Raw genomic sequence first — 11,820 nt, forward strand, 5'->3', positions numbered from 1 at the left:
CCGCACGTAGCGCATGGCGAGCCCGCGAAGGGCGGCGCGACCTTCGCGCGGTGACGTCACGCGCCGTAATGCCGCGAGGCGCGGCGCGCGGCCGGCCGTAGTGCCGCGAGTAGAGGCGCACTCTGAAATCCCCCCCGCAGTGGAGGAGCGTGGTTGGAAGGGGCTGAGAGGGGAAGGCGAGCCCTGCAAAACGCGTAGCGAGCTCCTCGGGGTGCGGAGCCGTCCATATTTCACCCCCCGGTGCGGCGATAGCGGGCGGCGCCCTTTGCCTGCACTACCCACATAGGTCACCCATCCGCGCCGCAGCCGGGCTCTGCCCTGCTTAGCTTCCCACGCGCGGCCCACCCGCGGTGCAAGCCGGCGCTGCCTCAAAATGGCGGCGGGCGCCGGAAGCGGAAGCGGGAGCGGGGCGGCATGGCGCGGGGCAGCATGGCGCGCTGCGGCCGGCTGCGGCCCGGGGCGGCCGCCAAGCTGCGGCGCTGGCGGAAGGGGCACAGCAGCGACTGCAACCCCGACACCCGCCGACACCGCCTGGCCGCCAGGAGCCGCTTCTGCAGCCGGCCCGACGGTGAGCGCGGGCACCGGGGGGGGCACCGGCACCGGGGGGCACCGGCACCGGGGGGCACCGGCACCGGGGGGGACCGGGACTGGGGGCACCGGGAGGCACCGGGAGGCACCGGGAGGGGGTGGGGGGGTGCTACGGGGAGCGGGGGGGCACTGCCGGGACCTGGGGGTGCTGTGGGGATCTGGGGGTGATGCTGGGACCCGGGGGGTACCGGCACCGGGGGGCACCGGGGAGGGCACCGGGAGGGTGCTGAAGGGGCTGGGGGGTCTGCGGGGACCGGGGGGGCAACGGGAGGGTACCGGGAGGGTGGGGGGGGCACTGAGGGGGGGCTGCGTGGGGCCCCTGGTGGGAGGAGGAGGAGGAAGGTGAGGATGAGGATGAGGAGGGGCACAATGATGAAGAGGAAGGTGATGAAGATGAGGAGGATGAGGATGAAGGAGGCGCGGGGCTTGGTTGTACCGGGCTGACCCCGTCCCGTGCCGTGTCCCGGCAGAGAAGAGCCGCCTGACGGTGGACGCGGTGAAGCTGCACAATGAGCTGCAGGCGGGGGCCCTGCCCATGGAGGAGGAGGAGGAGGGAGGTGGGGGTGAAGCCGCCACGGAGAGGTCCTCGGGCACCTTCCTGAGCGGGCTGAGCGACTGCTCCAACGCCACCTTCAGCAAGGTGCAGCGCTTCTGGGAGTCCAGCTCCGCCGCGCACAAGGAGGTACTGGGGGTACTGGGAGATACTGGGGGTCCCAGGGGTGCCCGTTACACCCCGGGCACTGACAGTAACGCCCTGACAGATCTGTGCGGTGCTGGCGGCCGTGACGGAGGTGATCCGAGCACAGGGGGGCAAGGAGACGGAGACGGAGTACTTTGCTGCGCTGGTGAGTGCCCGCAGGGGTGACGTGCTGACGTGCTCCCCACACGTGCACCGGGCATCCTTCTCCTGCCGAGGTGCTGTCAGGCTGCTCCTGGTTTCCCAGTCCCCTTCCCCCAGGCTTTGGGAAGGGCTGGGTTGGTGCAAACCCTATTTCTGTTCCCAGATGACCACGCTGGAGGCGGTGGACACCCCGGAGTCGCTGGCTGCTGTTTCCTACCTGCTCAACCTGGTGCTGAAGCGGTGAGCGGGGAGAGCTGCCCCTGTCCCGGCAGAGGGCTGGCACTGTCCCCTCAGCAGGCCGGGTGCATGGTTCCCCGCGGGTCTGCCAACCCTGCGCCCCTTCCCCCTGCAGGGTCCCGAGCCCGGTGCTCATCAAGAAGTTTTCGGACACCTCCAAAGCCTTCATGGGCATCGTGTCCTCGCAGGCCTGCAGCGGCTCCACCTCTGCCCTGCGGTGGGTGAGTATCGGAGAGGCAGCAGCAGCAGCTCTGTGGGGCTGGGTGGGAGGTGAGGGGGTCTCTGCGGGGTGGTGCTGATGTTCCTGCCCCTCCTGTAGGTCCTGTCCTGCCTGGCCACGCTGCTGCGCAAGCAGGACCTGGCAGCCTGGAGCTACCCTGTCACCCTCCAGGTCTACCACGGCCTGCTGAGCTTCTGCGTCCACACCAAGCCCAAGGTGAGTCCCCAGCGCCCTGGGCTGTGCCTGAGCTGCCTCCTGGGCTTGTTTCAGGGGCTGGCACTTTTCCCACTGCCCGGGGTTCCTACACACCTCTATTCAAACTTCCCCAGGTGCGGAAAGCAGCTCAGTACGGCGTGTGCTCTGTCCTGAGGGGCAGCGAGTTCATGTTTGGAGATGCAGCCCCCGAGCATCACCCGGCGGCACCCTCCACAGCCAAGTTCTGCGTGCAGGAGATTGAAAAAGCTGGAGGTACGGGATGAGGGGTGTGTGGCTGAGAATGAGGGCCCTGCAGCACGAGAGAACAGGGAATGAAAGGAAACAGCACAATGCACAGCGCTCTGTGTTGCTGTGAGAGGAGCTGCAGGGGGTGTGAGATGATGTTGGGATGTTCAAGGTGTTTGCAGAGCCCTCTGTCTGTTCTGTTCCACTCAGAAGCGTTTGGGGGAGGGCGTCAGTTCACTCCACCTCTGTGGGTCAGCCCCAGCTCTGCCGTGGGGTCCCTGCGTCGGGCAGAGCTGTGGTCACAAGCACGGGTGCTGCTTCGCTCCCCCAGGTGCCAAGGAGGCCACCACCACCCTGCACGTCCTGTCCCTGCTGCGGGACGTGCTGCCCTGCTGCCCTGCAGCCACGGTGAAGACGTGCTGCGAGACCCTGCTCAGAGTCATGACCCTCAGCCACGTGGTGAGTGTCCCCGTGTCCCCGTGCCCGGAGCTGTGCCGGGCTGCCAGGACAGCCCCTCTCCCAGTCCCAGCTCCACCAGCTCGGTCCTGGAGGGGCTCAGACTCCCCTGGCTGGACCTGGAAATGGCAAGATCTGAGCGTGGAGCACCCCAGGGAGAGCCGGGGCTCGCTGGCCTGGCTGCTGTGGAAGAGGGAGGCTGCCCCGCTGGAGATGGGGCTTTCCTGTGGGGCTGGGTAGGGCAGGGCCCGTTTTGGGGCACGGAGCACAAAGGATCTGCCCTGGAGCTGCCCTTCCTGACCCCATGTCCTTGCAGCTGGTGACCGCCTGCGCCATGCAGGCCTTCTACAGCCTCTTCAGCGCCCAGCCCGGCCCCTCCTGCCTGCCGGCCCAGCTCAACGCCCAGATCATCACCGTGAGTGCGGGGTGCTGCGGCGGGGAGGGACGGGGCTGCTGCCACCGCCACCCTTCCCAGCGCCCCTCTGCTCCCCCAGGCCCTGTACGACTACGTGCCCAGCGCCAGCGACCTGCAGCCGCTGCTCACCTGGCTGTCCACCATGGAGAGGGCGCACGTCAACCTGGGCAGGTGGGGAGAGGCCGGGGCTGGGGCTGGTGGGGCCGGGCAGGGGAGAGGCCGAGCTCCGTCTCACCAGCCTCCCGTCCTTCCCCAGGCTGCAGAAGGACCTGTGCTGGGCTCACCTGCCCCGTCTCTTCTCGGCTGCCATGAACTGCTTCCTGTCCCCGCACTCGCAGGTGGTGTCAGCTGCGGCGCAGACCCTCGAGGTACCGACTGGGGACCCCTCTCCCAGCCCGTTTTGCTGGTGCCGAGCTGCCCTGGTCCTTGCTGGGGTCTCTGCCCGGGGCTGGCCCATCGCAGCCCACCACCAACCCGTTTTTTACCACATTTGCTCCTGCAGAACCTCCTGACCGAGTGCGTGGCTCCCCACATGGACGAGCTGGGCACCGTCACCGCATCGGCCCCAGCCCCTGCCTCCTACCTCTGCAAGATGTTCAGGTGGGGGCTGTGGGTTTTGGGAGAGGCTGTCCCGAGGCTCCAGCCGCTTCCTGGTCCCCAGTGGGGCTGGCAGGCCGTGTGGCACGGTGCTGGGCACGTCCCCATCGCTGTCCCTTCCCTGCAGGTCGGTGGAGGACGGGCTGACGTATCGCTTCCACGCGGCGTGGGACGAGGTGCTGCAGGTGCTGGAGATCTTCTTCGAGTCGTGCGGGAAGCAGTGCCACCCCATCATGAGGAAGGTGAGCCTGGCGGGGAGGCTGTGCGGGGCCAGCCGGCCTCTGCAGCCCCTCGGTCACCTCCTGCCCTGTCCCCGCAGTGCCTGCAGTCGCTGTGTGACCTGCGTCTCTCCCCGCACTTCCCCTACACGGCCGAAGTGGACCAGGCGGTGGGGGCTGCCGTGGCTGCCATGGGCCCCGAGGTGCTGCTGGAAGCTGTGCCCCTGCAGATCGATGGCAAGGAGTGAGTGCAGCCCCCAGCAGTGGGAAACAAGCCTGCTTCCCCTTAGCCAGGGATTGGGGGCACCACGGCTGCTGGTTTCCAGCCCCGCTGCCTCCCCACGGTGCTGGGCACAAGCTCTGGGGCTGGTGCTGGCAGCACCCCGTGCTCCCCCTGACCTGTGCGCTCCCTCCCCAGGGAGAACCTGGATTTCCCCCGCAGCTGGCTGCTGCCCGTGCTGCGGGACTACGTGCAGGGCGCGCGGCTCGGCTTCTTCACCAGCTACTTCTTGCCTTTAGCGGCCACCCTGAAGAGCAGAGGTGAGGAGGGGCGGCGTGGGGGGGCTGCAGGGGTGCGGTGCTGGGTGCTCTGCAGGCCCTCCGTTCCTTGGGGCAGTGCAGGGCTCTGCCTCTCTGCTCATCCCTCCCTCTTTTTTCACAGCCCTGGAATTTTCCCAGGCTGGGAAGAGCCTGGAGTCCAAGATCTACGACACGCTGCAGTGGCAGGTAACGAGAGGTGCCTCCCCCCCCCTGCCGTGGTGCATCCACGGTGCCAGGCTGGGCAGCGGTGTCCCGGCCGAAGGCTGCCCGCCTCCCTCTCCTTCCTGCACCTTCCAGGTCTGGAGCCTGCTGCCCGGTTTCTGCACCCACCCCACGGACGTGCTGGGGGCCTTCAAGGGGCTGGCGCGCACCCTGGGCATGGCCATCAGCGAGCGCCCGGACCTCCGCCCCACCGTGTGCCAGGCCCTGCGCACCCTCATCCACCGGGGCTGCGAGACAGGTCGGGGGCTCTGCTGGGGCAACAGGGGGTACTGTGCCCTGCAGCGACCCGCTGAGGGCAGGGGCTTGGGGGCTGACGGCCCCGCTGATCCACGCCCCCCCCGTCCTTCTCACCCCCAGACGCGGAGCGAGCAGAAGTGGGTCGCTTTGCCAAAAACTTCCTGCCCATCCTCTTCAACGTGTACAGCCAGCCCCAGGAGGAGGGCAGCAGCAGCACGCAGCGCCGCTCCGTGCTGGACACCGTGCGTGCCTACCTGACCATCACCGACCCGCAGGTGAGGGCAGGGGCACCTCGTGGTTTGCCTCGTTTCATGGGGAAACGGGGAGGCTCTGCGAGGGAGCCCGCAGCAGGGGAGGGATGGGGCCAGGGCCCTGATGTAGCGTGGCTGGGGGCTGCAATCCTGAGCCCCGGTGCCTGTGGGGAGCAGGAGGGGGAGTCCTGACCGTGTGCCTGCCCTGCAGATGGTGTGCGGGTTCCTGCAGAAAGCCAGCGAGAAGCTGACCAGCCCTGAGAGCTCAGAGTTTGCCAGGTAACGCTTGGGAATGGTGCTACCAGGGGATGCTGCAGCACTGGGGGCACCCAGGCTGTCCCGTGTAGGACCTGCCGCTCCCGTGCATCAAATGGGACTCGAAAGCAGAGTCCCAGCGTGGTCGGGGACCCTGCAGCTACCTGCTCACCCCTCTCTGCTCCAGGCTCTCCCTCCTGGACCTGGTGGTGGCAATGGCTCCCTACGCCGACGAGCAGTCCCTGGGCTCCCTGTACAGCACCATCCAGCCTTCCCTGCAGGTCAGCAGGGGGGCGCCTTCTGCTTGTGTCCGTCCTGCAGGACGGGGGCGCAGGGTGACGCCGTGCCAAGGGGCCACCCTGACGGCGGTGCCGCTGGCTGTCCCCGCAGAGCAAGGAGCGCAGCATGCAGAAGAAGGCGTACCGGGTGCTGGAGGAGGTGTGTGCCGCTCCCCATGCCCCCTGCCAGGCCTTCGTCCGCTCGCACCTGGAGGAGCTGCAGGCAGCGCTGCTGGACTCGCTCAAGAGCGCGGCATCCCCGGCCAAGAGGGTGAGAACGAGAGCTGCTGCGGGCGGGGGACGGGGCTGCCTGCCTGGGTCTCAGCACCGGGCTGTTTCTCTCCCCAGCCGCGGCTGAAGTGCCTGTTCCACATCGTGAAGCAGCTCTCGGCTGAGCACGAGCCCTTCGTCACCGCCCTGGTCCCAGAGGTGAGCGTGGGACCCCGGGGGCTTGCGGCCGTGGTGTGTGTGAGCGGGGCTGTGACCCCCTGCTGTGCCTCCAGGTCATCCTCTGCACCAAGGAGGTGTCGGCGGGGGCCCGCAAGAACGCCTTCGTGCTGCTGGTGGAGATGGGGAACGCCTTCATCCGCTTCGGGCCCACTCCCCAAGGTGAGCAGCTGCCTCAGCCCTCTGATCTTGGCAGTCAGACCCGTGCCTGGCCTCGATGCTGGCCCCTTCCTGGCCAAAACGGGCCAGGAGAGCTGCAGGGCACGAGGGGAGCAGCTCCTGAGTCGCTCCTCTCTCGCAGAGGCCATGGAGCGGTTCCTGCTCCTGGTGTACGCGGGGCTCACGGGCTCGGTCACCATGATCAGCTGCACCGTGCTGGCGCTCACCCGCCTCTTCTTCGAGTTTAAAGGTGAGGGGGGGACGTGTGGGGCACGGGGTGCGGGGCGCAGCGGGGCCGGGCACGGGCTGAGCCCTGCTGTGGTCGCAGATCACATGGGGCTGAGCGTGGTGGAGCAGCTCCTGCAGAACGTCTGCCTGCTGCTGGGCTCCCGCACGCGCGACGTGGTGAAGGCTGCCCTGGGCTTCCTCAAGGTCGTGCTGCTGCTGGTGGACACCAAGCTGCTGGCCAAGCACGTCCAGACCATGGTGAGAGCCCAGCGCGAGGGGTGGCAGGGCAGAGCTGCCTTGGGGTTGTGCCCTGCTCCTGCCTGGGAGCCGAGGGGGCACAGCCTCGGTCCTGGTGGCAGAGAGGGCAGCGAGGAGGCTCCTCTCCCAAATATTGGCATGGATTTGCCCACAAACCAAGCAGGGAGACCTCCTCGCAGCCCTGCCTGCGGCACGCGGGGATGCAGGAAGGGGCAGGAGGAGGGTGTGAGGCTGGGGGCTGTGATCTCAGGGGTGTCTGTCGGCAGCTGGAAGCCGTGGGGGCCCTCTCGGATGACATGAGGCGCCACTTCCGCATGAAGCTGCGAAACCTCTTCACCAAGTTCATCCGCAAGTTCGGGTGAGTCGGGCGCACGGCGGCTCCCGGGGCGGTGGGAGGGCTGCCGGGAAGCATCACGGGAGGCCTGGGTGCTGCACCGCGGGCGCTGAGGGCTCTGTGCGCTCCCCGCAGCTTCGAGCTGGTGCAGGGGCTGCTGCCGGCCGAGTACCACAAGGTGCTGGTCAACATCCGCAAGGCTGAAGCCCGCAGCCGCAAGCAGCGAGCCCTGAGGCAGGCGGCTGCGGAGACAGAGGAGGAGGAGGAGGAGGAAGCAGCCCAGCCCCGAGGAGACAGGTAAAGACGGGCTGGGTGTGAATTAGAAGCAGCCCCAACGCAGGGCCTGCTGCTGGATCTGCTCGGCTGATGCCTCTGGAGGTGCTCAGGCATTAGGGTTGCTGTGCTGTGGGGCGGGCAGGGGTCTGCACCCCCGGCTTGTGCCATTTCCATCGTCCTCTCTGCCGTGTGCCCAGCATGGAGGAGATCCTGGCAGACTCAGAGGACTCGGAGGAGGAAGAGGAGGAACGGCAGCGAGGCAAGGCGCGGAAGAAGCAAGCACGGCAGAAGGGGCAGGCGTGGCTGAAGGAAGGGGAAGAGGACGAGCCCCTCAACTTCCTGGACCCCAATGTGTCCCAGCGGGTGCTGGGTGAGGAGCAGAGCCCTTGGGGTGGCTGGGGCAGGGGGTGGTGCATTGCACGGGGACCCTGGGGTCTGGCTGCTCTGGAAGTGAGCCCTTCCGCAGCCCCTGACCCATCTCTCCATGTGCAGCCACCGAGCCAGCCCCCAAGAGGTCCAGAAAAGTGAAGCACGACTTCCAGGTGGCTGAGGACGGGCGTCTGATCATCCACGACGAGGAGGAGGAGATGGAGAATGATGGAGCTAAAGGTACCGTCTGGGCTGGCAGAGACTATGCTCGACCTCCTCTGGCACTCCCTGTGGTTTTTTAATCCTGTCTGTGCATCCACGGGAGTTTGGGGGAACGTGAGTGGAAGCATCTTCCGTCATCAAGAGGGGGACTGGAAGGAACACGGCCACCTGTGATGGTTCGGCGGGGCTCCCTGCCCTGGAGGCTGACACGGTGCAGGAGCTGCCCTGTGCCTTGCCCTGACCCCCTTGTCTCGTGCCGTAGGTGTGGATGAGGAGGTGGCAGATGTGCTGCAAGACGTGGGCCTTCGCACTGTGAGTGTGGGGCGTGTGGTCCTGGGGAGATGGGGGGTGCCCGAGCTGCAGCTCTGAGCTGCCCGAGAGGCCAGAGGGAACACAGGGCACACACCAGCTGCTTGGAGGGGGCAGGAGGCTGGCTTGGGACAAGGGGCGTGCGTGGGGGTTGTGGAAGGCCTGTGGGAGAAAGCAGGAGGTCGTGGGTCCGTGGGGGGCAGCACTGCAAGGACAAGGCAGCTGCAGGGACCCCGTGTCCTCCTCCTGCAGAAGAAGAGCCAGAAGCGTCGGTTCAGAGAGGAGGCAGACGATGAGGAACCAGAGGCCGGGAGCTACCCTCAGTACAGAGGTAATTGCACATCACATCCCTGCTCTGCAGGGGCCCCAACCATGTACCCTCCGTGCTGGGCGGCTCCAAGCCAGCTGGAGCAGAGGTCTTTGCTCAGATGAAGTTGTCACGGTTCTGTGCTGCTCTCCTGCCCTCGCAGCCAGGAGCAGGAGGCAGGAGCAGCTCCACCAGCCCTGGTTTGTCCCAGCATGGGAGCTGGGGAGGGGGGAGCCATGCCCGGGCAGACCCTGCCAACACACACGCTCCTTCTTTTCCAGCTGGAGGCTCTGGGATCCACCGACAGCTGGGCAAGGAGCCAGCCTTCGGTGCAGAGTACAGAGCCAAGGTGAGGGCCCCAGGGGTGGCAGGGCCTGGGGAGGGGAGCCTTGGGCTCTGCTGGGGCAGGATTGCTGCAGGTCTGGGGGCAGGAAGCACTGGGGGCATCTCTGCTCCAAGAGGAGCTGCCAAAACACGGTACCTCTAAAAAAAAATCTTGGCCCTTGGTGGCCAGTTCCTGCTCAGCACTCAAGGCAGGTGCCTGGTGCTGCAGCATCACCTGGGTGGGAGATCAGTCCCAGGGGCTATGCAGTATTGTTTTTGGGGTGACCATGTGCTGGGGTTGTCCAGAAGGGGACGTAGGCATCTCCCTTTGTGCTTCATCTTCCTCCACGTTGATATCTCCCACAGAAAGGCAAAGGTGATGTGAAGAAGAAGGGCCAGCTCGACCCCTATGCCTACATCCCCCTGAACAGGGCTAAGCTCAACAAAAGGTGGGACTGGCCGGGAAGGGCACGGGGTGGGGAACGGGGTCAAACCTGGGCCTGATGCTGCTCGTTGTTGTCATTTTTTGTGGGTTTGGGGGCTCCCTGCCAGCACTGCTCCTTGCAGAGCTTGGAGCAACCTTGTGGAGGAGCTGGCTGTGCCCCGTGCCCACGTTAACATGGCCTTTGTCCCCTTTCTCCCCCCAGGAAGCAGGCAAAAATGCAGGGCCAGTTCAAGGGCCTGATGAAGGGTGCCCAGCGCGGGGCCAAGGCCGGCCGCAAGAGCCACCTGAAGAACCGGCGCCCCTGAGGAGGTTTTGGAGGCTTTGCCTGCACCTGCCAAGGCCTGGTAACACCCTGCGACATCAAGGAGCCGTGGGACAAGGACTTTGTGAGTGGTGACCCCTTGGGAAGCCACCCTATGGACTCATGGCCTGAGCCCTGCCCTGGAGGAAGGTGCTGGGTTGCCTGGTGCAGCTGTGTGTGTGTGTAAGAGCAAGTAATGTAATGAGTTCCCTGTATTGATAAACACCCCTTGTTCACACCCGGCCTTGATTTATCTTCTCCTTCCTGTGAACAGTGCCCTCAGCACGTCCCCTGCGGTGCAGCTGGTCCTGATGATGGGACCACACAGGGCACCAGCACGGTGGGGCTGGGGGCTGCCAGCAGCAACACTGTGGCATGGAAAGCGGCGAGGGGGCTGGCTGGGAAGAGAAGCCAGAGCTGGTGTAAAGTGCTCTGCTGCAGCCCGTTTCCTTGTATAACCCCCTCACTCAGCACGGGGTGACTTTCCTGGGTGATCCCTCAGCTGTGGGCTCTGTGCCACAGGCACTGTGCCTGCTCTTTGGCTGTCACAGGTTTCTGCCTCTGCTTTGATCAGTTCAGCCAGGCCAGGTTGCAAGGCAGGAAGAGTTTGTTGCATTTTTCTTCTACTTGGCTGAAAAGCTGCTGCTGCTGCTAACCTCGCTGGCTGGCCCTTTGTCTTACCTGTGAGAGCTGAGTGGGCCTTTCCCCTGCTCTCACCACCTCCCCACCAGCTGCACCCAAGCAGCACCAATAACCCCGAACCTTCAGCTGCCCCAGACATCTCAGGTTGCCTTAAGTATCAGTTTTCACTCAGTTACTTCTGCACCGAGCCCAAAAGATGGGGTTTGGCCAAAGCATGCTGAAGAAAAGAATGGAAGTGAGGACAGTGGCTGGAGGAGTACAGGTCCCATGGCTCATGGCGCAAAGAACATGCATTTGTGAACAGATCTGGCTTCCCTTTCCTCTTCTGCGTTAAGAAGCATTTAGTCTTTTGTCATTTCATGTTGTGGTAGCTTATGTTCTGGAATTGCAATGCTTTTCAGACTCTAACAAGCTAAACGGATTGTGCTTGTTCATCCTCTTACTGCAGGCTGCTTGCTGGAGGCTGCAAATCCAGTTTTGTGGCTCTTCTCTGCTTTTTGTTGTTTCATGATCCCTTTAAAAGCTTGAGGGGGAGGCCTGGCTCCTCCATCCCCTGAGGGCAGGACATGGTGGGACAGACGGGGGTCACCTTCCAAGCCAGCCAGCACCTGTACCATGTGGCTCTGGGCCCGTCAGAGCCATCTATCTTCCTGCTCTCTCTTCTCTCCTTGGAGACAGAGCCTGGAGAAGGCTGTAGCTAATTCATTTAAAAGCTCCAGATTACTCACTGTATTGTTCTTCATTTGCATGTTGTTGCTTAAATTAGTGCACGCCTGCGTGGAACAGAAGAGTTTCATTAGCACAGAGGATGGTGTTGCCTGAGCCGGTGTCCAGAGAACAGATTCTTCCACAACAACATCTTGTTAATCAGCTAATTAATCATGTAATGCAATAGAAACCCTGGGAGAGGAGACGTCATCCTGCCCGGGGGGGCTGGCTCTGACTCAAGCCCCCTCCCCAGCAGCAGCTGCCCCTGGCAGGGAGCAGAGCTGTGTCCCAGGGGATCCTTAGGGCAGCCCTGCTGTGGGGCAGGGCAAGGGGTGACACGTCCCCCTGCGAGGGACAAATGTGCCCTGTGGGCTGTCCCCTACTGCATCCTGCAGGGCTGGGCCCTCGCCACCTCTGAGCACACTGCAGTGCCCTTGGGGCTCCTTGCTGGCACACCTGGGCCTCCGCAGTGCGAAGATTTGGCACACACCGAGGTGCAGGGACGGGAGAAACCCTCCTGGGGGCGGTAGCATAAGAGGAACTTGGTGTTTATGCCGAAATGAGTGGCAGTGAGATAATTAAGTGCGGAGGTTTAAGATGCCAAGGGACCACTCCAGCTGAAATCTAGTCAATTAAAAAAAAAAAACGTCAGATTAATTTCCAGTCCCCTTAGTGTTCTGATCTACCCTTTCACT

General features: G+C 64.6%; 1 protein-coding gene across 1 annotated transcript; it reads left to right on the top strand.

Moving 5' to 3' along the window:
- The first annotated feature begins 94 nt into the window (after positions 1-94).
- Positions 95-10,013, top strand: RRP12 (ribosomal RNA processing 12 homolog). Its single transcript, XM_084526605.1, is given in 35 exon segments — positions 95-404; positions 407-568; positions 1,059-1,270; positions 1,350-1,433; positions 1,593-1,669; positions 1,782-1,887; positions 1,986-2,102; positions 2,216-2,354; positions 2,659-2,786; positions 3,100-3,198; positions 3,278-3,369; positions 3,455-3,566; positions 3,701-3,798; positions 3,923-4,037; positions 4,115-4,257; positions 4,432-4,553; positions 4,675-4,739; positions 4,851-5,013; positions 5,133-5,287; positions 5,475-5,542; positions 5,706-5,799; positions 5,909-6,067; positions 6,145-6,225; positions 6,300-6,405; positions 6,545-6,652; positions 6,731-6,888; positions 7,155-7,246; positions 7,358-7,519; positions 7,696-7,868; positions 7,991-8,107; positions 8,352-8,401; positions 8,651-8,729; positions 8,987-9,054; positions 9,396-9,478; positions 9,677-10,013. Coding segments are annotated over 35 exon segments (3,921 nt in total). The 5' UTR covers positions 95-373; the 3' UTR covers positions 9,780-10,013.
- Positions 10,014-11,820: the final 1,807 nt, after the last annotated feature.

The sequence above is a fragment of the Aythya ferina genome, assembly GCF_964211825.1.
Source record: "Aythya ferina genome assembly, chromosome: 7".
Classification (NCBI taxonomy): domain Eukaryota; kingdom Metazoa; phylum Chordata; class Aves; order Anseriformes; family Anatidae; genus Aythya; species Aythya ferina.